Source organism: Ambystoma mexicanum, chromosome 7p, assembly GCF_040938575.1.
Source record: "Ambystoma mexicanum isolate Mex_15411 chromosome 7p, UKY_AmexF1_1, whole genome shotgun sequence".
NCBI classification, from domain to species: Eukaryota; Metazoa; Chordata; class Amphibia; order Caudata; family Ambystomatidae; genus Ambystoma; species Ambystoma mexicanum.
Window position 1 is genome coordinate 581,233,315 of NC_090939.1, and position 27,881 is coordinate 581,261,195.

Below are 27,881 nucleotides of genomic sequence, written 5' to 3' on the forward strand. Positions count from 1 at the left end.
CTGCAAGAAAGAGCTTTGCCATGGGAACGAGATGGGAGTAACTTTCAAGGTCGGCCAACTCTCCTTCCCCACCACGTAACTTGGCACCGCATAACATAGCCAAGGTTGGATGAACAAATAATTAAACAATCAGAACCTTCTTCACTGTATCAACTAGTACAGTAGAATGACAGTCAAAGGCCAGTTAGATTGAAATGCATCAATTTTAGAAGGATGAATGTAGGAGGAGTTATTTGATTGTGAAAGAACCAATAGTAGAGCTTTTACTTATAGATAACTATATGTTCTATATACCACTAACCAAATGAATAAGCAAATAGACGTTTTTTTAATGATCATTATTAACCATGACATCAGCTGTGATGTTTTTTCCCCCAACTTAAAACCTTGTTGTTCCTAATGCCATTTTGAGATTGTCTTTAGTACGCTCTTTGTATTTGAATAAAGCTGGGTTTTCTCATGCACTTGAAGCTATTCCATTTCTTGAGTAGTTTATCTTTATTGGTATACTTGACCCTATCATAATATCTGGTACCTCAATCTGGCCCCTCCTGGCTTAGCCGATAGGCCTCGTCATGGAAAATGAAAAGAGGCGAGGCGTTTCTTAATTAAAGACTTTTCTTACCATGTTAGGTGATGGAGTTTTACCACATACAAAGATCTACTGGCACATGCCCTACCCTGTTGAAAATAATGTGCATTCCTATCTGAATGGAAAAGCTCAGTGGCACAGCTAAAGCCTAGCAAAATCCAAACTTGTTGGCTGGATTTGCCTAAAAGATTTCTAATACATTTAAAGCACTGAGTAATTGTAAAGACTGGAGGGGGGTTATCTGTACTCCTGCCCTCTATATGGCAGAGTAGAAGCACAGAGCACCCCAGCCAAGATTCTCTATTGTTGGTAGCAATGGATGAGCAATCAAGGCTTAGCTCTCAGGAGGTGATGCAGGGTGGTCCTTAAGTACAGTGTAGTCCCCAAGACCCCACAAAGCAATGTCCACACACTATGTTAGTGATAACACAGTTCTTTATATAAATAAGGTTCAAGTTATATACACACACAATAACACACTTTGTGCTCAGGCAATACTAGAATGATAAATATGTACAATATCTATGTGGTTCCACACTTAACTCTTGATTCCATTAAAATGCACCAACTGCTGACAGTCTCAATGGCATACAAATCAAATAGCAATGTGAACCAACACCAGACATAGGAGGAAAACAAGTTAGGTTAGACAATTGGCAGAATACTGGGTCCCTATCGCAAGACACTGTTCTGTGTGAGGATCCCCCCCACCTGGGCAACCTGTAAATTAGTGTTATCAACAAGCCCAGTCCATATATTGTCTAATATATTCTTGGTTCCTTCCAGAAAGGTCCTACTACCCCAATGTACCCGGTTTAGCAGAGTTCGACGTTGGGTCATCAAGAGATTCTTCTAGAGTGAACTCCCTTTAAGGAAGGAGCCACGGATCGTCAAGATCCCTCGAAGAAAAGGTGAACTCGGTCGTTGAGGGTGCAGCTTCGACCTTCGCAGTGCTCGTCGACGGTCGGTTGTGGACGGCCTGTGAAGATGAGGCGTGCGGTACACTTTGATGGCCAGAGTTAATTGCCGTAAAACGTCAATGAAGAATGTAGGCCCAGCAAAGGGGTTGGGTCATCGCGTTTGACGTCTGCGATCGAAACTCGACCACAGCTGGCTTTCGGATCTTCGCCAGCGTCTTTGTGGACTTCGGGTGGTGGGAAATTTACCGGCGGATTCTCCACGGTTCGTCTGCGAACTTGACTTGCCCAGTTTCAGGCAGGGCCGTCTCATTAATTGTGTTACACACCAGAAACCAGACACCCATAACATGAAATGTATATTGGTCACACAGTCCATTCACCTAGGTCCCACTCCAAGGACTTCCCCACAATACCATATATGGAATTCCCACCCAACAGCCAGTCAGGGGAAGGGCAGAGTCAGGGCTTCCCAGGACTTTGGGAAAACAAGGTAACAGGCAATAGAAAGCAAGAGGCCACAAGGGCCATCTTGTCGCCCATCAGGAATCAACTGATCCCAATAGCAGGGTCTGGGTATCCCAAAATGGAGGATACTCAGAGCACCTGTCAAATTCAGAATGGAGCTGCCCCCAGCACATACCCTGCTCTGTTGTACCCCCACCCATGGGTGCCATAAGGGTATCCCAAGGGTCTGTTCACCACAACCAAAGAGAAAAAGCTGCACTGTCAGGAGTCCCACATGGACTCCTGTGCAGAAAATAACACATGATATGAGGAGTACAGGACAAGGGCATGGAGGCCCCGTCCCTCCAATGCATTTCCAGCATCACAGAAATTATGAATTTCAAATCTTTTCTCACACTCACATAGTTGTGTTACTGCAGTCGGTCATAGATCGGCTAAAGATTTTGCCTCCTCATCTTTGGTTTCGCCTGATATAGATGTGAAATTAGTCTGCTCCATTGACAAGTGCTTATCACAACGTCTCCCTTCAGCTGCCGTGTGCCAACATTGTTACTCCCTTGAAACCTCAGAAGAGACCACAAATTGCATACAGCATGTCAAAATGGTGCACTCTTTTCTAAAGTCTGTGGAAACTAGGTTCTGGCATCTACCCAGGTTTAGTGAACTTGCAGGTATGGGGGTGGTCTGGATTAGGGAGAAAGGGAAGATGGGCAGATTTGAGGCATGCATTTGGGGAAATGGGACTGTCCCAATGCTTTTCAGATTAGGGCAGATTTACACATATTACAATCAGTACTTTGCAGCCTCACCGTGCTAGCATTGCAGTCCACAACCTGCTACTCTATAAGGTTCACTCGAACGAATCATTGCAAGTACAAATCTCTAGCTAGGGGATATGAAGACAATAGCACACTATGTTAAAGAAAAGATTACAGGAGATGTTATTTATTTTTCTAGCAAATGGTTTATCTGCACAATTTCAATCAACTCGTTGGAAATAACTCGAAGGCATGCATCTAAGGAAGAACGCATTGTTACACTGCATCTAGTTTATTTTGTATTTATCTTTTTGGAAAAGTGATATTTTATCTGATCATTGAAAGATACCTTTCTGATTCATTTTTAGTTGGCTTTATGGAGACAAGTATAGCAGGCTGGTATGTAGGTCACAATAGAACTACTTCATGCAAATTGATTTAAACATATTCCAAAGGCAACGTAGGTTGTGTTTGCCGCTTTTTTGTTCTATAAATTTCAGATGGGTAATTCCCTGATGAAGGATACTATCAGGAATGCATTGGAATAGCATCATGTTAAGCCTGTGTCCACTAATAAATAAGTGTTAACACACCATTGGAACTGAACTTTTAGGAGTTTATCACAGGAACAATCCATAGAAAACCTTCACTGATCAGGTTATAAATATTGCAGTGGATAGTCCACGAGAGATCAACCTGGTTCTGAGAAGTCATTTGCAAGAGTTTTGGCTTGCACAATGCATTACTTTCAAGGTGTTGAGGAGCATCAGTGTTGATGTGAATATTGGTATGAAATTGTGTTAATCGATATAAACAGGGTGGTGCCTGCTCATCATCAAGGTTGGTGCCATAAGTACACCCAGGTGCATTCAATTGAGCAATATTTTCTTTGAATATTTCTCTTATAATGGTGAATTTCATCACAATAGTGAAAAAGCTAACAAGGGATTGATTATGCAGATGGAGTTATGGAGTAGATGATGCTGTGGTGAAGGAAGCATTTGTGGCATCAGCTGAGACAGTACAAGTATAAGAAATATCACAGAGCCAAAGATTGAACGAAACACTCTGGGTTGAGTTGGGAACGGAGACTGGGACACTGCTAGCTTATGTGGGCTTTATGAAAAATCTACGCAATGTACACATCTGAGCTAAAGAGGTGGTGGCGTTTCATGTCCATGCTATGAAAGCATTATGGATATCCACACAGGAGAAATATTGGCAGTGAGAAACTGGCAGGATTGTAGACATAACAAGAAGACGCAGCAATTCCAAAGGCTGGATCGTTGCAGCCGCTAGTATTCACAGCTACATCTTTTTTAATGAAGCAACCACAGTTTAATTTAAGAAATGTAGGGGAGGATTGGTCCAAAAGACCCCACTCGCCTACATCCCCTCCCCCTGTGAGGGCCATGGCTCGTCAGGCGTCCCCTCCTTACCACCAGGGCCCAGGTGGTGGATGGCTCACCTGCTGAAAACATTGCCCAAACCTATTGAATTTAGCTAGGCCTCAGGAACCATTTTGTTTAATAAAGATGGTGTGAGCCCGGCGCACTGCAGCGCAGCCCCCACCTTTGGAGAGTTTCAATTATCCCCGTGGCCGCAGCTCCCTGGCAGATCCGCTGTGAGCCCGTTCCCACGAACAAGACGGACATGAGCTAGTGTAAAATACCAACACTAACATTTCACCTTCCGCAGTGTATCGCTGCTCCCAGCATGACCCGGCCAGCAGAGCCTGGGTGGAAAGAGAACTGTAAAATGGCCCTCGGATAAAAGCAAAAGTTCCCAAATACTAATGATAAAACTACCTGCGATGGACGCATTTTCTCCACAAACCTCTTTGACTAAAAAAACCTGTAAAATGTATAGCTATGGCAGAATGCATGTTCATATGGCATTAGCAATGAAGCACCCACACCACTGCAGTTATGTACAAATAGTAAAAGTGTCCCGGGGGGTTATTTGTTATGCGTATCATTGAAAAGTTTACACCCCACGGTCCCGCGCCATAACCGAACTAATGCTGCTAGAGTGCAGAGAAAGACAAATGCAACCATATTGAGGGCTCATGTAAAGGGTGCACGAAAATGCACCCTTCATGTGTATGTCCAAGCCCCTTATGTGCCACTACCGTCACGTATAATGGCGAGTCGTTTCTATGCACTACACCAACCTCACTACTACCTCACTTACTGCGAATGTATATGCATATAACAAAATGTTGTGGTTGTTAAAACATAGTGTACTAATAATGTGCTCGGACTGGCTATATTTAAGAGGCTTTAGCAATGTCAAAATGTGAGCTTCGGAATGAATAAATTAGTATTGTATATTATTTGAATGTTTATGATGCTTTCACCTAAAATCGGCAACACACGAGGAAGATACCTTTGTGAGTATATGCAAGGCCATTCCCCCTCTCTCCCAGCGAAGCCCGCCAGACGAGAGAGCAGAGGCCCGCGCCGCGCTGCTCCACCTCCCCCAACTAGGCTGGAGCCGCTTCAAAGATTTGTAATTCCCTCTGCAGCACCCAAGGCCACGGCCTGCCACCTGTATTATTTACAGCCCAGCAGTAAACCTCCGCCTGAAAACACAAATCCAGAGGCACCCTCTCTTAAGCCCCACGACCCACCGGATCACCTTAGGTTAATGGCCCCTGTAAAATTAGGACACCCAATATTATGGCAACATTACAGCAACACATTCATAATGACTTCTAACAAGACAGGATGACATGTACCGCCTGTCCCATGCCCTGAGACCCAGCCCCACGACCTATGGTACCCGGTCAACAGGACACTGGTAACCGTGTACTGATGAATCGCCATCGAACCCCTCTCGAGGTGCATTCCTCCTGTGTTGCATTAACCTGTAGAATAACCTATTGGAAGATTTACTAAAGAGGATAATATTGCAAATGACTGAATGACTGCGGTGTGCCTGGCTAGGGCAAAGAAGTCAGGAAAAGACATTCATCTCTGACACTGGCCGCAGTGGCACAACGACACCGCCCGGATGAACCCAGCTGACCCGCCAGGCCCAGCCAACCCACGAGGCTGACCAGTGACGTCCTCCAGCCAAGGCCAACCACATCACAGCAGCATCTATAGCTAGTCGTCGCCACCCAATCCCATTGAACTTGTGCCCCCTATAGTGTGTAGTTTCTGATGACGTTTTTTGTAAATATATACGCCTGTCTTTGCTATTGTCAGACAGAGCGCTCTCGGAGTTTGCAGAGTTCTTTGCATGCCCTATTCTGATTGATAAACTCCCATTTACGCTCACCCGCACTTTGTCTTGGCCTTATTCCCATCCTGGGAGAGTCCATCATTGTCTCTGATTGCGGGGAGGATCGTGCTGGTTGGGGACGCTTGCCTTCAGAATCCACAGGGCCAAGTCACCAGAGAAGCTAAGGAAATGATCCCAGAGCCTCCCCCAACCCGCCCTCCCCCAACTCTGCAACAAATCACGGGTTGCGCCACACACTGGGCCGGCCTAGATTACCACACTTGCACAATACGCACACCTGCTGCTGCAGGGGTACGCCGCACACTGCACTAGGAGAAATCTATAAATATGTTTTTTGATGAATTATACAGAACACTTTCAGAGAAAAATTGGCTAAAAGGCCAGAGCTTTCCAATTGTTTTGTAGGGTAACACCAATCTAAAAATGCAATACATGCAAGTCACGAACAGTGCACAGGAACATTAATGCTTTAACTAATATAATGCTTTGCTATTAAAATGCCATGTCACAATGAAAACATGTCCAACTGGCTGCACAACGTAGACCAGTCTAGACACATAATAACATAACAGTAAAGCATGCCAGGCCACATTTAGGCATACCTAGACTGGTTGCACCAAAATGCCAGTCGAAGCAATAACACTTATCATGGTTATTTTATCACAGATGCCCAGAAAAATATACAATGCTGCAGTAAGAAATGGCTGGATTGAAGCACACAAATGCCAGTCTAGCCAAGTAATTACACTTAACAGGACTGCATTATCAGAGATGCCCAGTTAAAACAAAGTCAAGACAAACTAAGAAATTACTAGACTGGCTGCACCAAAATGCCACTCTAGCCACTAATCCAACATAGCAAGCCTGCTTACCATGGACATGGATGACCATTACGATTTATCACACAATCCCCATCCAACCCCACTTCCCCAACTGCCCCATCACCCACACATCCCCTCTCCCTTCCAAGCTCTGCCCTAACCCCCAAAATCGGCTTCTCAGCCCAGAATTACCTTCACGCCACGTTTTATGTATGGGGTTCCTTGTCTCATAGGTAAGTACTGGCATGAGACAGAGTGAGACTAGAAGTAATTAAGAGTACAGGTAACTAAGCCAGGCATTACCTCCACGTCTCTCTACCTCATTCCAATATTTGTGTATGAGTCAAAGTGCCTCATACACAGGTACTGGGACGAGGAAAAATAGGGCTACGAGTAATGAAGATTACCAATAAGTAACCATGGGATTAAACACAAGTAGTAGCGCAACAACAGTGAGCTGGCTGGGCTTCAGTCCTCCTCAGACCCCTCTTGACATTTTGGGCTATGTTGATTCGACCTGGCTAACCTACAGAGCTGTTGCCGGACAGAACAGGACACAGATGTCAAACGGCACCTGGATTTCGCTGTTAAAGGCCCAGCAATTACTAACAAAGCATTTCACTGTTAGTACCTGCATTCAAATGCATAATTCTTTAGGCAATTGAAATCTTGATGTGGGTTTAGTACTTGAATGCCGGGGAAGTTATTGGAAAGGAAGAGAAGGGACAGGAGACCGCTTATTCTCACAGCAGTCTATAAGTGGGTGCTTTCAGACTTAAAGGAGAGAGTTAACTGCTTGTAACATTGAAGTTGCACTAGAATAGTCTCATTAGAATGCATAAAGAAGTTCGATGCCCCACACAGATAGGTTTGTCCCTCCCCAACCCTCTCCCATCTCCCGTGAAGTTGGCACCTCTCCCAACATTTGAAGGGTTAGCACCCACTCCCCCGAAATGTAGTTTTTGTTGTGCCCCTGAACACAAGCACACACACCATTCAACATATACACGCATAAACACCCAACCACCCATGCATTTAAGTGTGTACCCTTTCACCATGTAGACACACCCAGGCAGCCACCCACACATTTACGTGTGCACCCTTTCACCATACACTCGCTTACGCACACATCATGGGGTTGAGGGGAAGACCTACTAGTTCAAAAATAAATGGTTTCTTTTTTAATTCACTCAGACTTCATAAAGAAATTATTTCCATTAAGGACCAAACCATAATGAAAATAATTTCTTCATGAAGGCAGAGTGACTTCAAAAAGAAACTTTCTTTTTGAAGTTATAGAGCTCCTCACCCCAGGATATATCATAATTTGCATTTATACAGCGCTATGAACCCTCATTTGAGTGCTGCTTATTATTACCCACGGTGTGTGGTGCTTATTTATCGACCTCAGAAGGATGAAAGGCTGAGTTTGGGCCTGCCAGGATTCAAACCTGTGCTGGCAGGCTCTGCACGGAGGTCAAAGCGAGCGCTCTACTCGCTGTGCTATCCGACCAGCTAAAGGATTCCATGTCATGGGGTAGGGAAAGCCCTCGGACTTCAAAAATAAATAATGTATTTTTGTAGTCACTCTGCCTTCATAAAGACATTATTTCTGTTACGCTCCCTTCCAGGACATGTGGTGCCGGCCTCCTCCCACCCTCGCACCACCGAGGGCGCAGGGGCCCCCGTTACGCCAGTGCTTGAGTAGTGCTCATTCGTTTTAAAAGACTTTTTGGCTTTGCCTCAGGAATTTCTTTGGCAAATTCATTCCTACGATATCAAACTAGGGAATGTTAAAACCCATCTGTTCACTCCCCGGCAGCTGTGTTATGGAAAGTTTATGAGCTTTGTATTTCATTCAATCTACTCCAACATGCAATTTCACCTACACATAAAAAGAGCAGTGCTCTGGATTACATTTCTGCTACACCAAATATTCTCCTTTTGGTCAAATCAGACTACATTTGATTTGTCTGATAATTTCCTAATTCTAGACAAATCCCTGGCCACAACTATTATTTTTCTGGACAAATAAAGGCTGATAATAATTAGTGTATTATTATAACTACCCGTATATAGCGCTTCATGCCAGATTCCTCCCGTTTCTAAGAGCTGTAAAAACAAGTCTTACCTTGCCAGAGTATGGTATTCTATTTATTGACTTTGGAGGGATGAAAGGGCAAGTAAGTCATACCACGGGATTCAAACTTGAGAGGTTCACACTGCTCTGATGTCAGAGACAGGTACATTACTAATGAACTATCCACAAGATTCACTTACTGACCTTGTTCCAAGAGGAGGACTCAGTATTCACATTCCATACAGATGCTGGAAACACCACCCAATGTTAACTGAACAAAATGAAATCTAAAACCAACACTCCTTGGTAAACCCAGAACTTAAATGCCAATTAAATATAAACTTACAAACTTGAGAAGAAATGGCATAATCGCCCTAAACTGGGCGCCCTGTCTTTTCTTCATAAACCCTTGGAGAAAGAGAGGCATTTTTTCATAAAAGATGCCACATTCTATTATGGAAGCACCAACCAGGGTACTCAAAAATACTCCCCTCAGTTTCTTTAGAAAAGTGCTAAATGGAGTTCTGCTCGCTCCTCATGGACTACAAACTAAATAAATAATCACGTTTTTGGGGTGAGCAATCCGTTTAATCCAAGAGTACACATGATCCGTTTTGCCATCATTAACTGTGCCCCTGCAAACAGGGCCACTTTGGTCAACTTCTATTAATTTCCTTCTGAGGATTTCTTCTCGGTGATGAAATCTGTGACTGGCACAAATAGAATCAGGGTTGGCATGGGTAGGGGCAGAGCCAGCCTCGACATTTTGGGTGGGTTGGATGGCAGTTTTGAAAACTGCTAGTGCGACGGGACATTCAACCTATTGCGCTACCGATTACCCCCCTCCCCTCATCCTACCACCCCTCCCCAGGCCCAGGCGGCTGAGTAGATATTACACTTTTCTTTGACCCATTGGCAGTCTGTGCCATGGCCAAATGGCCTGTGCGCGCCTGCCAGAGACCAACAGCATTGTTTTTATGCCAATTGTATACACCTGTATACTAACTGATGCAGTTTGAATTGTAAATGGGCTGAACAGTTCCTGGCACTAGGCTGCTTTTATCATCTCCCCCAATCCCCTCTGATGCACTGGAGCAAATACCCCGCTAGCCCAGCCCACCTCCCAAGCAAACCAGCAGAAGCCGCAAAGCAGGTCCCATTGGGGCCTCATACACACTTGAATGCCCCTTTTGAAGAGAGATATTGAGAGGAAGAGGGCGCCTTGCCTACTTGAATTTGTTGAAGTACGTTAAAGTGCATCTTGTTGAAGCCTACCTAGAAGTATAAATAACTGAAGATGTAGTAGTAGTCCAAAGTACTGAAGCTGTGGTGGTTTATGTGGTGGTCAGTGGATGCAATATTTTAGCAGCCTAAACCAAGTGGAATACTATGAGACAAAGGTGACTGCTCTCATAATGAATCAAGCAGAAGTGAAGTTGTTGAAGTGGAATCAGAAGCAATGAGAAGTAATCCTGACGAATATACCATCGCAAATTCTAAAACTGTAGCTAATGAGCTGTTAACCAAGAACTGTATATCACTGACCGTTGTGCATATTGCATTTCTTTTGAACTGTGGCAAGTCTTCTTGAAGAATTGACAAATCATTGTGGTTACCACTGGTGCTATTTGGTGGAAATTGAAAGTGGATATTTCACCGAGGAAAAGAGAAATGCTTTCATTGGCACTTTGGGTAACAATCCTGACTTTGAAACAAAGAACTGATGAGACATTTCTTTCTTTGGTTGAACATGTACAGAGTAGTTGACCTTAAATCGTAGGGAAGGGAATGCACCCAGGACATCAGAAGGTTATTCAGAACTTGTGAATGTTGTTTATTTTATGTTGCATCGTCACATATTTTCTTTGTGTATTTGTTGCTTAGCTTGAGGGCCAGATATCCTGTGTTAAGAGTGTTTTCCCTTAGGTTTGGTTGGGCAGTTAATTCCTCATCAGAGTAGGGCTAGTGAGGAGTTGTTCCCACATTTATTTTGAGAATAAAATGACAATTAAATCATCAAGCAGTTGTAGGCATGGGTCCACCAAATGCAGCATGATAAAAAAAACTGCACTCAAAAATAGAGCAAGCACTGGGAAAGAAGCAACACTGTTGATAACAGCTGGGTGAGTACAAATCAAACAGAACAGTGGATAAGCTCTGGTCGAAAGGTTGACATCTGAATGGAATACAAGTAGTAGTTTTATACCAAGAAATACAATGGTCGTCCTTCAAAACATTTGCAAGTTGGAGAATTCGCTTTTTCTATCTTTCACAGAGATTTCATTGGTTTGTAGACACCACCTCCTCAAAGCTTATGTTGATTAGAAAAGCGTAATTGAAGCAAACAGTCACACTACAATGCCTCCTCATCTGGTACCACATTTATTCACACCCCACCCCAGAACACCTTTTTATTACTGGAGTAACATTTATGCTGAGAGCCAGAACTTTATTGCACTGTCACTGGTCAGCAACATTGACAATGGAACACGAGACACCCTGCAGCTGGTGGGAAAGGGGACATCCACACGATACCTGTTGGGTAGTGACCTTTGCGAACTCCGTAGTAGATACTTTGGAGGCTGGCCACCTTCCTGATGCTTAAGAACTTCCCATGTGATTGGTCCTCCCAGAAAGGCCACTCTGTCCTGTGTTCCTTCCCCACAGCCGCCTGCCAATGGGCATCGGTGGTCATGTGACCATCACACTGGTACAGAGTCGGGCCTCCACGTTGCCATGTAGTGCAGCTAGTTTGGCTGAGGGCCCTGTAATTACATCACCCAGTTATGTTGCTTTTCCCATGATGAGCAGCTTCAGCCCCTCTTCCCTTGCAGACCCCTGTCGCATTGGTCACGTGTTTCAGATTGAGGATTCCCAGGTCCAGCCTGCCCCGAGGGATTTCCCACTAGGTGTGTTTATGATGGCACTATTTTTACCCTTCCCCTTCTTTAGCTAATCATAGGTCAGGGTCTTCGGACTGTGTGTACACCCAATGCATCGTTGCCCCCTACCATTCTCGGTAAAGCCCTTTGTACGGGAAGTCTGTCTTAGAATACCTGTGTCATTTCATGTGTATCTGCCCCGCCTTCCCAATTCTTTACTCTCGCAGTTGGTAGGTGCGTCTCCCTGTCTGGCACTGAATTAGCACCTTTAACACAGTTGTCCGCCTCTCATTGCTAACCCCTCACAAGCCTGCAAAATGGAACAAGGTAGATGCAGGAGGACATCATGCCTAACAGCGACTTCACGGTTCTCACTGCCGCGGATTGCGCCGACAACCGGTGCCACACCTTGCCTCTCCTCAGAGGGAGTAGCCAGGCATGTGATTGTGTTGAGATGGGTACCAAGGAACACAGCGTTCTGCGATGGCTCCACGCAGGATTCTGGAAACTTGAAGGAGAATCCGAGCTCCGTCAGAAGGCGAATGGTCTCCTCAGTATGCTGGATTGACAGCAATGAAGCGGATGAGCCAGTCATCCATATATGGGTAAACGTGGATGCCCTTGAGGTGTAGATGTGCTGCCACCTGAGCCAAACACTTCGTGAATACCCTTGGTGCTGATTTCAGGCCAAAGGGCAGGGCCTTGAACTGATAGTGCCTTCCTTAGACCACAAATCGCAGGAACTTCCAATGTTTGAGATGAATGAGGACGTGAAAGTAGGCATCCTCCAGGTCCAAGGTTGCCAGGAAATACCCTTCCTCCAGCTATCGAGCATGTGCTGCAACGTGACCACCCTAAACTTCAAATACTTCTTAAGGTGCCTTAAATCTAGGATTGGCCACCGCCCTCCTGACTTTTTCCATACCAGAAAATATCTGGAGTACACTTGGGAGCCGCTGAGGGACAGGCTCTATCGGCCCCTTTATTAACAAATCTTGAACCTCCAGCAGCAGGTGGGCCATGTACAGTTCTTGACGTGCTACAGGAGGAATGCATGGACACCTGTGTTGCAATTCCAAGGTGTGAGATTGGAATTGCAATTGGGGTGCGAGATTTCGCCTGAGATGTGGTTTGAAATGTGTGCAAATGTTTGCTTTGTGCTATTAATTTGGAGGAACGATCGAGACAAGTAAAGATACTCAATAGAGTGTTTTGGTGTCCAGAACGAATGTTCAAGAGAGGGATGATTGATTCAGATGATTGCTGATGTTGTGGAAATGGATTGGGAAGTTTGGAACATCTGCTTTGGGAATGTGTGCGTGGATTTTGGCATGATGTTTGTTGTGTCCGTTTGCGTGTTTTGAATTTGGATGTTGAGTTGGATTTCATGACAATGATTTTGGGGGGAGGTGAGTTGCTAGAGGATCTCTCTGTTTCACGGAAGAAGTTTCTGCTCCGTGGTGCTAGTTTGGGCAAGAAACTGGTTCTGAGGGGCTGGAAGACACGGATTGCACCTATTGTGGAGGACTGGATTGAGGGGATGTCTGGGCTTGCAACCATGGAGAGGGTGATTTATAAGCGACAAGGGAAGTTGAGATTACATGAAAAGGTTTGGGATGATTTTCTGAGTTTGTACTAGTTCTTTGATGGTTATTTGTATATTATATTCTGCGTGTACTTAATTGCTTTGTTTTAATTATATTAATTGATTTGCTTGTTTATCTTTGTGTAAATCTTATAAATAAATAAATTTAAAAAAAAAAAGCAATTCCAAGGTGTGCCCCGGATGAAGAGCATCCAACACTCTTTTGTTCATGGTGATGCTCTTCCACTTGCTGACAAAGTTTGCTAGCTGGCCCTCCCAAGTGCGGTGCGAAAGTGGGAGCTCGGATTCACGGTCGTTGAGGCTTGCTTTGGCATCTGCATCCTGGCCTTTGGGCAACGTCACTGTCCTCCACTGCCATAGGCTTGCGAGAGGCCTGGGTGGAGGAGTGGGAGAGGCTGCCGGTAGTGGGTGGTGTAACCCTTGGAGGATCTGACAGGCTTCCCTTTAGAGGACCGAAAAGGATGACAGTCTCCTCTGCTGCAGTGTCCCCAGTGGGCGGCCGTCTATGTGTCCGTCTTAATGGCTTGAAGCGTCACGTCCACCGCCTTGCCAGATAAGTTGTCCCCATTCAATGGACATGTCCACAAGCTTCAACTGCAGGTCCTCCCGAAAATTCATGGCCTTCAACCAATCTTGGCGCCGGAGGGCCACCCCATTGCCCATCTGGCAGATGCCAGAGTCCGCAATATCCAAAGCCACTGTGATGGTGTGGTCAGAGGCCACTTCACCCTCCTGGAACAGGGTAGGGCATTGGTCTTCTTGTTATGACAGGCAGGAAGTACAATATCGGCCCAAGCTAATACCAGAGTTCCCGGTCGTAGCGGAGCAGCATGTTCAGGACATTGGCAGCCTGGATGGTGGAAGCCGTGGTGCAAATTATGTGCTTTCCCACTGCATGAAGCTTGTTCCCCTCCTGGTCTGGAGGCACCATGGACGAGGACTGTGGGTTTGACGAGTGCTTCCTGGCAGCGACAGACACCACAGAGTCTGGAGAAGGCTGCAATCTGAATCACCCAAGGGCCAAGTCCGGGACCCTGTACTTCTTCTCCAGCCTGTCTGTTTTGGATGGAGTGGTACTAGGTGTCTTCATGAGGGCCAAACCTTCCTCCCAGAAGTCATCCATTAAAGGGACTGACATGACAGTCTTCTGTGAGGACTGCCAACGTTGAAATAGAAAGCCCTCCTTTTCTCCTCCGGCACCAAATTGAAGAGGGCGGATGCCCTTGAGATTATGGCATGGAAAGAGCCAACCTCGTCCGGTGGTGATGCTCCGACAGGCTCATCGGTACCAAGTGGTTCCCCGTCTGCTAGGACATGGTCATCTTTCTCATCTGCATGTGTAGTTGTAGTGTCTTTGTTGGCACCCGTGTCAGCGTGTTCCGGTTCCTCCACTACCAGAGTTAGTGGCCTCTGGGGTTGGGGAGTCAGAATGTCCAGTGACATGTCCGTGGGCACCGGTTGAGGTGCGAATGGAGCAGTGGCAATGGCTCTGGGCCGTAATGCCTTGGTTGGCCAAACGGTAGAGCCGGGTGTTTCTGTGGAGATCCATCCCTGTGCATGGGACCAAGGTCCCCCTCGTGATATGAGTAGTAGCCCTCGGGCAAATGGCCATAATCATAGCATGTATAGATGTGTGATGACCTACTTGGAGACCCCATTGGCACAGTCAGGGACTTCCACACCGGCTTGGGGAGGAGCTAACGTGGGAGGCAGCAGCTCCTTGGCCTTACCAGAATCCTTTGTGAAGGAGGCGACAATGGGCACCTGCACCCTAACAGGCGCGTCCGTCGTGGTGGTCGATGGAGCCTCCGCAGTAGCCGGAGCCGATGGAGGCAGAGCCACCAGTGAGATTGCCATCGTCTTGACAGTAGAAACCACTGTAGTGGTAAGGTGCCCAGATGGTCATCGATGGAGTTGTCAACAAAGTGGATGTCGTCGACGTGGTCGTGGTCGTCGAAACGGGGGTCATTGACGTGGCAGCCGTCAACGAGGTGGATGTCTTAGAAGATAAAGTAGTCTTCGACAAAGTCGTGGTCTTGGTTGACGATGGTGTTGTCGAAGGGCATCCTGAAGGGCCACCCGAAGACTTCGCCTTTGTAGCCTTGTCCTTGGACAAAGATCTGTGCTTTGAAGGAGCCAAGGATTTCCTCACAGAAGGTATCCCTCAAACTGGCAGGCTCACTATGGACAGAGATGGAGATAGGGAACTGGCACTCTACGAACTAGGCCTCACAGCCGCAGTGGCCCTTGCAGGATTAGCAGCGCAGCGTTTAGCCTTCTTTTGGAACCCCTGTGAAAGGGCATCCTCAAAAGGACCTCAATCTCTTTTCAGTGGCAGCACGCTCATGGGACCGGCTGGTCCTGGATGAGGCATGACCACGCACCGAGACCGAGTCAGAGGGCTTCCCCTCTGAGCCACGCCACCAACCTTCGATAGCGGTCCTGCTTAGTCTTTGCTGGGAATCCGTGGCAGATCTCGCATCCGACCTCATCATGGTCTGGATGCAGACAGTACAGGTACTTGAGGTGCAGATACTAGGCCTACACTTTCCATAGTCCACATTTCTCATGAGCTTGAAGAGACTCCTCTTGCCCTCCTCGGACATGTCGAGGTGTGAAGTAGGCCCAAGCCTGGGCCTTCCAAAACTTGGAGAAGATCTGGCAATGAACATAGATATTCACCGACAACGGGTACCATGCTGCCGGTAGTCACACGACGGTCGACGATGGAAACAACTGGAGAGAAGATAGCAATGTTATCTGAAAAAACTGCAAAATACTCTAAAAGCAAGATGTGAGGACTCCCAACACAAACGTGTGGTAAAAATCTGAAGATGGCAACCAGGGATGGAGCTTAGGGAGACGACTGTCATTGGGTGTGGGCAGTGTTAGGAGGCAAGGAAGGACTCAATGAAGGCTTCATCCAAACCTTTATTAGTTGAGTAACTGGGATCTTGGCAGCAACCCCCAGCACACCCATCTGTTACGCTCACCTGGTATCCACAGAGACGCCACCCAGCCGGGTTACTCACTGCTATGCTTCTCAGCTTTGCCCTGATGTGGTCTGCGGGGAAGGTTCTGCCTGAAAATACAGGAGGACTGTGTTCAAGACTGACCAACTGGGGTAAGTATCCTCCCTCCATCCTCGTATGATTTCAGTCCCTCTGGCACCCTTCCTCACCTTGTGGTAGAATTAAGCGTGCTCTCCGTCCTGCCTTCTTTGCAGGGGCGCGTTGTCTTTCATGGGCGAGTGCGGTCCAGTTACTTCACTGACGCCGGCCCGTTTGATATTGTTCAGGTAGCTCTTATTGCTGTTCTTTAGTTTTGTTGCTATCCTGCATTCCTTTCTTTTTTTAAAATGTCTCTTTTTTCTCCCTTAGGTATGCAGAGCTTCAGCGCGGCGAACTGGCTTGATTGAGCCCCGCTGGTAAATGATGGCGCATTAAGAGCGCTATGATGCGGTAAGTAAGCGTTATGCGCAGCGCTGCAAAGTCTTGCCTTTGCTAACCTGTGTTTTCCTTCCTTGTAGGTCGCGGTGTTATTCAGCACGAGTGGAATGTCCGGAGTGGTGCCAGCCGAGAGGCGACCAGCCAGGTAAGCCTTTCGAGCAGTGCGTAATTTGTAAATGTCTCTACTGCTTTCTTTAATGTTGCCTCTATCTTCCTCTTTCAGGTCGTTCTGTCCGGGAGGCGTGCAGATTCGAGGAAGCTGTTCTCAGTAGCTGCGAGTGTTTAAAGATGAAGACTGCAGGTAAGATGCTGCTGCTAATGATGTTCCTTTTGTCTCCTTGCAGGTTCTGCTTCTCCGAGGGAATAGCTGGACACGGTGAGCGTCACGTTGCAAGCTGCAAAGTAACACAAAGCGTGTCGTCTTGCTCGGGTGTGGTTTAAATAGCCCCAACAAAATAGTCCAGGTAAAGTAGTCCCTAGGCTATCACACCCAAAACACTAGACCGCATAGCTTGGTTCTTAAGAACCAAGCTATGTGGATGCCTCCATGTTGGCTGACAATACAATAAAGTAGTTCCCAAGCACATTGTTTTTCATGGTGTATGAGGCTGGCGCCATAGGCGCCAGGACTGGCCCCACGAGGGCTTTTGAAGAGGATGCCAGGCTCTAGAGGCCCGAATCCTGACTCCAACTGGCCAATGGGTTTGCCAGAGGGGGTTTTGGGTGAGGGTCGTGCACCATCCAGCTAACTGACAAACCTGGAACCTCTGCCACCCTCCAGACCAGCCAGAGGTTGCAGGTTCCATGTGCTGGAACTCAAAGTAACCATAGCCTTGGCATTAACTATGTACAAACTGATGCATATACATAATAACATGAACAGAACCTACTTACAGGATGTAAGCATGCCATAGGTACTCCTAATAGCAGGCAGTATGACGCGTAGGACAGTGATTGGTTATAGAGGAGGAATGCAGTTTTCAGGCTAAAGCAAAAGTGCTTTTCTTTTTTACCGAGGATTCCCAGCCTTACGACAGGGAATATTCATGTGCCAGACCCCATGCTGGAGAACTCTCCCTAGAACTATGGGGTGTTCCCTACTTAGAAAATTAACTAAGGGGCTGGTCAGTCATCTGGAAATATCCAAATAAAAAAAAGTCCAATGTCGAAACGAACCCCATCTGACGTTACCACTATTCAAACTAACTAATGACAGGAGAATGATTTCCTTCTCCTGGTGAAGCAGGAAACTGCTTTGCTTGCGTGTTCTTTTAATATCTTATTTTCAAATAGGCTCTAGCCTCCTTCTGTACCAATGCTTGCAGTTCCTGGATAAGGTATTGGGCTTTTCCCTTGTCTTGTGGTATTATTGTCCTGGGTCTCTTTCGTAAAAAGTTAGTTTGATCCTTGCATCCACATATTTTGGTTGGTTACAACCATGTGTGATCTCTTCTCTTTGTTGGGTTATACCCTCAGGATTATCATGTCTCTTTCTTATTTCTTCTCTTTTCCGTATTTCAGACTTTTGTTTCTACCACTCCCCAATTAATCCCGATTTAGGGTTGGGATCTACTCCACTCTTCCAAGGCTAGTCTTATCCACTCGTTACTATTCTCATTCTCGGGTTTACATACGTTTCCTCTTATTTCGTAACAGTTCAGATTTAGCAACTTCGCAGTTTTAACAAATTCACTGGGGCGAGTTTCTCCACTAGTATAGAGACTCCCTTTTGGCTTCACTGTCCTCCGCATTACCTCTCTCTTCATGGGGGAACATCTTCGGGGCTTGCGGTCGCTTGAGACCTATTCTCTTGTTTGCTGCTTCTTTCTCAGTTGTTTTCTCTATTGGCGTCTCTTAACCCATAGCTTGCTTCGCTTTCGTGCTAAGGTCCGGCAGCCCTCTTAGGACCCGGTGCCATTGCAGATACATCTGAGCTTTGGTGTTGGAGTAATTGGTAGGGCTCTCTGCCCACCACAAACTATTTGTGGTCAAGCCACCAACTGCTGTTGGGTCCTCTACCCTCGGTTTACTGTTAATTCTGTACGCTGTCTTCCCAGCATTTGATTCTCTGATTCAGAGCGCTTCTGAATTTTGCGGGCTCCGTGGCTCTCGCTGCCTTTGCCTCCTGCTTGTGTTACGCAACCAGGGGACCACCCCTGCTGCCATACGATTTTCTCCCTCTTCTCAGCATGTCCTCCTCCTTAAATGTCCTTGTCACAGGGAAGTCGAGGTTTGTGCTTAAAGAGACTGCTTATTTTATTGGACTATGTGATATTGGACTAAGTGATACATGTTAATGTTGTCTTCAGTCCAGTCTTAGCTTTTATTGCAATTAAGCATCTCGGGCAGTCCCAAGTATGCCATCATGGGAGAGGAGTTGGGGAGTTTATTAAAATGAAGGGGAGTGTCTGTCCTGGTGAGGTCCCACGTACCTCTATCCCTAGAGAGGGTATTGCAGAGTGGGCTCACCTCCCTAGCCTCACAGAGGGGGCGGGGGCTCCCCCTTGGGGGAAAAGGGAGGAATTCCCTTGATTCATCACACAGCACAATCAATGTAGAGGGATCATGGAAGTTGTAATGCAAAACATCTGCCAATTCATAGTTTGCTGACCCCCGTCCTACAGTGTCATCAGGCTAGCAAGATGATCACATTTTTTACTGGCTATTGAGAAGCATACGAAGAAACTCAAACGTGTTACACTGAAAACTGTCCCTCCTAGACTACTCCATACCCAGATGTAGGCAAAAATACATTTCATTTGGCTGATTGACCATGGAATCATCTTGCCAAAGTCTGATGGGAATTTCACCAATGAGCATGAAAGACTGCTCCTCTTTGGAATGATTAGCATACCAGATTAAGGCTTGCCAACCACATTTCTGTACTGCAGTCTACAATGACACTTGTTTCTTTAAATGGCATACAAGCAGCAAAATATTCTCTGCTGACTTACTGTACCCGGGTACAGAGTGGGTGGCATGATATGATAGTTTATTTATATAGCGCCTATACACTATGTGCTTCAAAGCGCTTCAAGACAAGGGAGGGAACAAGGGAAAATACAATGACATTCTTACAGGCCATGAACATTAAGGATGTGATATTAACTATCGTACTCGGCCTGACGACATTTCAGATAGTGCAAGAGCTAAAACATAGATAAGGAAGGAGGGGGAGAGTCGGAAGGAAATGGAAACAGACAGGCGACTACCGTACTAGACCTGACGGCATTTCTGGTAGAGCCGGGAAAAACAAAAGGTGAGGGAGAGGGGTGCAGAAAGGAGGGGAGGAACAAAACAAGCGACTATCATACGAGGCCTGACACCATTTCAGATAGTGCTGGAGGGGGAACAAGTGATGGGAGGGGGGGGGGAGAGAAGACAGACGAGGTTGATGTCATACTAGGTCCAGGAACAATTCTGGTAAGTGCATAGTGGGGAGGAGGGGAGGAGATCGGAAAAGGGAGAAAGGGAGAGGAGGAGAGACAAAGAGTAAGCAGTCAAAAAGAGTGGAGAAGCAAGAGGGGAGAGCGAATACAATTGCAGAAGTCAGTAGTAACACATAATGTTGCAAGCCTGAATACAAGATGAAGACGGGAACAGCACGATTCAGGGCCACCATGAGAAAGGGTTACGCATCGTGAATCAATGAAAAACATTAAAGACAAACCCAGAATTGGCCACAAGACGGTGATGGTGAAACCAGAATGCATCAGGACAGACTCCTGCTGAAGTAGGCTGAGGGGACCAGGGGTGGGCAGTGTGCAAGAAGGGGGGGCACAAGGGAACAACACAGGGGACCAGAAGGGTAGGGATGGCCTGTGGGGACAGAGGGAGTAACCCATGTTGGTGCATCCTTACCTGCTGTCTGAGCAGTGGTTAGGGCACTGGATCCTCCTGGTCCGAACAGAAATTGCTCTTTTCTTCAACTGCCCTTTACTTCAGACGCCTGGGTGAGAGATGCCCTTGATCAAAGAGTTAAGAGCAGGAAGGAAGAGGCAGGGCTAACAAAGTGGGCGGGGCTTAGGCCAGGTGACCAAGATCCACTTGCACCTGCTCCCCATCTGCCTGCAACAGGTGGAGCTAATCAGCTTTTGTATCAAGTATGGCAGAAAATTGGATATGTCTAGCAGCAGAATTGCAGGTAAATCTATACAAGTACCATATATAGTATAGAAGATGGGCATAACACATGCTTGAGCCACTAAATGAATTTCAATTGGGTTACCCCTGATGAATTTCTCATACTTTGACAGACAATTATAATTGGTTATTTATACCCAGAGGCTTCGGGGATCAAACATGTGTTGCTCTGCGTCGTCCTTCTTCCAAGGCAAGCATGTTGCCCCTGAGCTATCCTCCCAACACATGTTGGACTGCGCACAATTGGAAAATCAGGAATAATTTAATCAACAAATTTGCGTCATCTGTGTTGGTGACTTACAGGCATGAAAAGAGCTAAAGTAGGCTATGCACAGTAGTATTCAGTAGAATTAACCAGTAGATATTTTGAGTTAAGCAATGTTTAATGTTTGAGTTTTTTGTAAGATGTAGATAACATGCTGTTTTGCACTCTCCAAGGTGTGAAGTACCGACCTCTAGAGCATCACGTTTTCTATTGCCCTTTTCTTCTATCTGACTACTTGCGTACTGGTCAGCAAAAAAGTATCTGTTTTGATAACTGATTTCCCACAAGGCTTGTGGTTTTTTGGTCCTGGTTAGCCAGTATCAGAGGATGATCTTCATCCGTTTCGGCTTCTGTGAAATTCCTTGCCAGTTTGCATAGGCCCCAAGTCAAATCTGCTTTGATTTAAACATTTCCTTAAAACCTGTTTCTACTCTAGTGGTTTGTTTACAGCTCTCCTCTCATTATGTTTTAACATTTTTTGAGTACATTATTAACAGTGCCAAGATGCGTCAACAGGGGAGATAGTTTGGGTGATTACAAATACATAACACAGAAATCAGTTGGAGTAGGTCCCGTCTTTAGCTTCATGTAGACATGGTAAGAATGTATTTGACAATCTAACGGACATCAGTGGCATGGAGAACCATACAAATTCATGTGGCATTATATGTTCCAACACTATACCAATTTGTGTTCTCTCTGCAGTAAAAGATACAGAACAGCCTTCATTAAAAGTAAATTGAGGGTCACCACTTACCCATGTTTTAGTTTCAATACCAAGATGCATCATTATAGTGAAGAGAGCTAATGTGACAATGGGCGTTCCCCAAGTAAACAGATCCACATCGGAATCATAATAGGTCTAGGAAGAGGGAAAGACAATGTAGTTGGAAAGGTTTTGAGATGAACAGATAATCATATCACATGAAATGAAATGACCAATATAGTGTCTACATTGATTTACTCACAAAATAGGGAATGAAAAAGCAAACCATGCTTTGATAGAGGGCATCAGCCATGTTCATCCAAAACATGTGTGGCTTGTATTCCTGTGAAACAAAAAAATATAGTAACATGCCTTGTAGTTAAGTTGCTCTATAACTTGAAATTATTTCATTATATCAACTATGTTTTTCCTAATATCCAGTATGCTTTAGAATACTTATATTGGTGCAAATTACAAGTGGAAAATTCAAAAGAGAGCAAAATAGACGTAAGATCTAACAGCCATGTTTGAAAAAGCAATGCTGAGCAGAAGCTCCAGAAAACGTTGAAAATTAATCATTACCTAAAAGGAACACAAGGAAAACAAGGACAGGCCAGAATGCACAGAAGAGGTCAGAGGTCTGATGGTATAAACAAAAAAGATAATTTCTTGGTTTTATGTTTCACTTCATGCTGGATTCTTCCCGCTTCTGTGTGTTGGAAAGATATGCGTTCTGAACATCCAAATGTGTAGACACTCAATTCATCAACATCTAAAGGATGAAGCGCTGAATCGGGATTCAATCATTCTTACTGCAGTGGAAACTGCTGTCTGTGGTGTGTGCTTACATCTATGAGCTACATGACCGAAGAGCATATAGTTAAGACTGATTGAGAGCGTGACTAGAATTCAACATAATACACACAAACTTACATTGGATCCTAGAAGAAGCAGGAAGTCATCAAAGCCCAAAGAGATAGAGTTCCAAGTGTAAAGGCTACTATCATGTAAAGCAGGAACACCAGAATGCAAGTCAGAATATGTTGGTAAAACAACAAAGAGGGAGCATTCATAGTTTATAGGAGTGAGAGCTCAAGTCTGAAGTAAGAACTTGGTAGTAATAAAAGGCCTCTCTCATGTGTTTCATGTTGTTCAACTGAAAATGACATGCTACAAGTGACATAATTTAGTCATGGAAAGAAAGTGGCGTATAAACAAGAAAATCCACATTATGAGCAGTGGATATTGGATAAATATCTAAATGGAGGAAAGGGAATAGACAGTATAAAGATGAAAATGCTGGGAAAATATGTTCTTCTTGAACGATTCAAATGTTAATAATTGCCTCCCACTCAGACCGCAATGCATGTTCGATAGGCTGAGAGATTAGCATGCAAATCAACATCAGTGTATGGCCTGCATACTGCAGAAATATGGTTGGAACGCAAATCAAGACATCACTGATATTAAGGGTATAGTAAGAAAGGGAAATAAGGCACAAAAACAGAACACTGACGTACACCATAGGAAAAAGAATAAGCGTATGACCATCTTTTCAAAAGACCAGAAACAGAGCAATCATGAAAATAAGAAAGCCATCTTAATGAAGTACCAAACTGGCAAAAGAAGAAAGCGGATGGAAGGAAGGGTTGATCAAATGGTAGTGATAGATCTAATACTACCATGAAACAGGACAGAGGAGGTGAATGAGAGGTTGAATCATGAACAGCAAAAGGTGCAGTTTTGGTAGTGACCAGTTCTGAAAGCTAAGGCAAGAGAAGACAAACCTAAAATGTCAGTTTACCTCCAGGTTCTGCCCACTCTTATAGAGATGCGGGACTGCAAGTAGCACCTCCGCTGGTACATCTTTATCAAGCACACCTGTGATGAGTTGGGGAAGCGAGGAGAAGAAAAGATTGAAGAAAACCAAGTACCACTGGTCAATCATTGCAGAACCCGAGAATCCACAATAGAACTGGTACCAGAACAGGAGGGCCACAAACATCTGAAATAAAAACAAACAAGTTGATTAGATCTAGTAATAGGAGACCGGTTGAGTTAAACTTGTATGCTCTATTCATTCTGTTGTTGAGTTCAGCCATTTTATCAGGGCCGAAGAAAATACAAGGTTTTTTGTGGGACACGTTTACTGTGAAGAATAAATAACTGCATTTATTTTGTTTGTACACTCATGGTATGTGTATATGTGTAAGCCTAGAGCACTTTATTTACATACTTATTTCCAAAAGCTTGAAGATGTACAGGGGAGCCTGCGGCAGTGCGTGTGAGGTTGCAGCCTTTAATCATGTCATGTTGCCACTAACCTGCCTTTCATTCTTCCATCGCTGGTGTATATACATATATTTGGCGTTTATATATTGGTAGAACTACTTCATTTTATAGGCAATGTACTTTCATACTTGATATTTGAAAAGTAATAAAAAACATACTGAATCAATTTGCAAAATGCTCTAATTATTTCACTGCCCCGCTCATTCGGCCTCTGGGTACCCCAACCACCAGCCCCTCCTCCCTCCACCCTACTCCCAGCTTCATCATCCTAGGCAGGAAAGGCCTTTTCTGCCAAGAGCTAGAAGTCTTATGACAGCACTCGAACAGTGGGCATGTGTTTATCAGTGAAAGACACTAGAAATATATAATCAAATAGCACATAAAGGAGAACATATAAAAAGCAACTTATCTCTCACTCAAACCTTTTCATCTTAAACTCTTAGAGCCGAACGGGGGTGTGGCTGATGGCGCCGTGAGGAGACATGCTCTTGAGGAGCTCCCGTCAATCCGACATAGATCCTGAGAATTAAGCTGCTATTTTGGCATAAAGGTATGCTGACAGCGCATCCCCAGATGGGGAAGGTCCGTTGCGGGAGCGGAGCGACTTGTGCAGTTAATCGGAGCTCTATTGGGCGAACCATGGCCACCGGAGAGCAGCTGGGCTCTTACGACTAGGAAACAGAAAAGATGGTGCACGAACAAAGGGTCATAAACTGACCGAAGCGCCGAGGACCAGAGCGTAGGCTTATATTGCTCAAACGAGCCTGTCTCGGCCCGAGTGAGAAGAAAGCGCCCAGACGGAGAGTGGACAAAGGACCCAACAGCAAGAAGTCTGCAGGTACGGGAAGCGGACCCCGGGGCCAGGAGAGAAGGAGGAGTGGCAGGAGCACCCGAGGCACCCTGGACACAACAGAGGACTGCGTCGGGTCGCCCTAGAAGGTGCTGTGAGCATGGGGTGACGCAGGGGCACACTATCGGCGGGCGGTCGCCGGGAGGCACGCCTGTGGAGCGCGGAGCCAGGTGGAGCGGGGGCTTGTGTGTGATCGAGCCCCGGGGGCCGGGCGGGCCGTGGGGCGCGGACACCAACGGAGACCCAAATGGACAGCGGAGACGGGGCCAGATTCGAGCTGGTGCCCCCAGGTGGGGGCCTCGAAATGCTGGAGCGGGGCCTGGCAGGTTACACAGCGGGCACCCATGCAGAGACGCAACATTCCCCCGAACATTGGGGATACTGCTGCAATTAGGTGCGCTTAGGGTGTGATGCTTGGCTGGCCCCCTCAGCTGTGCCACAATAAACAGAGCGGTCGGATGCGGCCCTGGAGCGGGCCAAAGAGCATAGAGGGCTACCCACTGCACGGACTGGTTGCAGCTGTAGAAAGCGAATAGCCCGGACACGAGCGACCAGCTTCATAACACGGCCCCCGCTCCAGAGTGGATGTTGGTGCAAAGCACGGGCCGGAGTGAGTAAATTGGTGCGCCCAAGCTACTGGGCTCACAGAGTGACTCGAATAGCCACATGAGGCTCAAGAAAGGGCCGGTGAGCACGAGCCCCCACGTGGCACACCAGCTGCTGCACACGCCGAGAAAGCAGCAGGAATAGCATTTCCTAGCGGGGGGGGGATCCATACAGGGTGGCCTGATGACAAAGGGGGGGCTGACCCGCTGCCGGACACATCCATAATTGCCATGGAGCCAGGGGGAAGCACTGCATACAAGACTGCGGGCTGGTAGGCCCAAGGGCCAACGGAGAGTCAGAGTGGGGGAGGGCAGAGTTAGTGGGTGGCTCCTAACCACTGGCCACTGGAAGAAACACGGCAGGGACTGGCTGAGTAATACTGCATGGGCGCTGGTGCGTGGGAGGACACAGCCCATTCTAGCAGTGCGGTAAGTGATAAGGATATATCCAAACAAGGCTGAGGCGGCCCCTGAGCACTGAGAGAGGTCTGACGCCACGTTGGCCATCGCAAGTGGGGTGGCTATGCTGGCTCAAACCTGTACAGCGCAGTACAATGTCTACCAAAATTGTCACACCCAGGAACAAGCAGCCCATGCTGGAAGCCTATGCCAAGACACCTACAGGGGTAGAAGAGGGCAAGAGCAGAGACAACACTACCATGGTAGTAGCGGAGACACTGGGCACGATCCAGGAGGTGCTTGCAGCGATTGCGGACCTGAAAGTCGCCTGGGAGACCAAGCTGGGCTTGGCAATGAGCGATCTAAAAGTGGGACTGAACCTCAAGATCGGAGCGGTCGAGGAAGCAGTTAATTTGCTGAGACAGGATGTGAGGACGCTTGCAGAGAGCACTGGAAACTTGGAAAAGGAGATGGCCCCAAACACAGCAGCATATGCCGCCCCCGGATTGGAACTACATGCCCTGGTACAGCATGTGGGCAATCTGGAGAACAGGGCAGAGGAGGCAGAAGGGCGCGCAAGACGCAATAACATTCATATTGTAGGATTGCCAGAAGGAATGGAAGGGTCGAATCCAACGGAATACGTGGAATCCATGCTCCTGCAGGAAATAACTGGCGGAGCACTGACCCAGGGGTTTGCAGTTGAGAGAGCGCACAGGGCCTTGAGAAGGAGACCACCCCCGGGATCCCCCCCCCCCCGCGGCCGTTGATTGCAAAGATTCTTAACTACCGAGATCGGGAGAAGATACTAAAATTCTTCTGGAAGAGAGGTACGATCGAAAGAGGCCCGGCGAAAATCACAGCGTACCCGGACTACACTTTGCACGTGCAACGCAGCAGGATGAACTTTGGGTCGGTGAAAATGAGGTTGAGAGAGGCTGGCCACAGATATATGCTGCTTTATCCGGCCAAACTGAAAGTGTTCCACAAGAACAAAACCCTGTTCTTTGAGACGCCGGAAGATGCCATGGACTGGCTGGACATGCAGGGTCGCCCCCAAGAACCGGGTATCCAGACAGAAGCTGCAGAAGATAAGTAGCACGCAGCTGGGGCATCCTTGGCGACACAGCACAAGACACTGGGACTAGAATATAGTACTAAATAAAGCTTGTGGGGAATGTGTTGCAGAAAATACTTGCTTGTAAGATCCGCTAGCAGCAAATTCTCCTAATCAGACAAGAGAGAGCTCCTGGGAGACATCCCTTGAACCCCATAGCATTAGGCTTAGGTAGGTCACTGTTATTTCGGTGACACCCCGCGGGGTCCTTGTCCTCGGTTCACGAGACAGGACCAGACGCGGGTGGGCCTGAGATCCAGGGATGGAGCTGGGCATTTGTTGGGGTTGGGCGGGGGGGGGGGGGGTTGTGTGCAGTGGGGCAGGGTTGGGAAGGGGGGGAGTTGTTGAGGTTGGGAGGGTTAAGAGTCGTAAAACGGGCCATCGCAAGTCAATGGCATCGGGTAATCTCAGAGTCGTGACCTGGAATGTGCGGGGCCTCAATAGTTATCTAAAACGTAATAAGGTGATGATGTACCTAAAGAGAATGCGGATTGACATAGCTCTGCTACAGGTGACCCACCTCACAAGGGAGAAGTTGGAGGTGGTCAGGAGAAAATGGAGGGGTAATGTCATAGGAGCCACATATTCGGCATATGCAAGAGGGGTAATTACATGGGTGGCACTGCATGTGCCTTTTCAGCTGCTCAGTTCGACGACAGACCCAGAAGGGAGGATGGTGGTG

The 27,881-nt window shown here is 46.6% G+C and overlaps 1 protein-coding gene across 1 annotated transcript in view; it reads right to left on the bottom strand.

Moving 5' to 3' along the window:
• ATP10A (ATPase phospholipid transporting 10A (putative)) overlaps positions 1-27,881 on the bottom strand; it is a 1,364,682-nt gene that overhangs the window by 59,376 nt on the left and 1,277,425 nt on the right. Inside the window, exons 17-19 of the mRNA XM_069636588.1 lie at positions 23,741-23,941; positions 22,199-22,279; positions 21,988-22,092 (exon numbers count right to left, since the gene is read on the bottom strand). Coding sequence (XP_069492689.1) covers positions 21,988-22,092; positions 22,199-22,279; positions 23,741-23,941 — 387 coding nt within the window. The remainder of the gene's footprint in view (positions 1-21,987; positions 22,093-22,198; positions 22,280-23,740; positions 23,942-27,881) is intronic.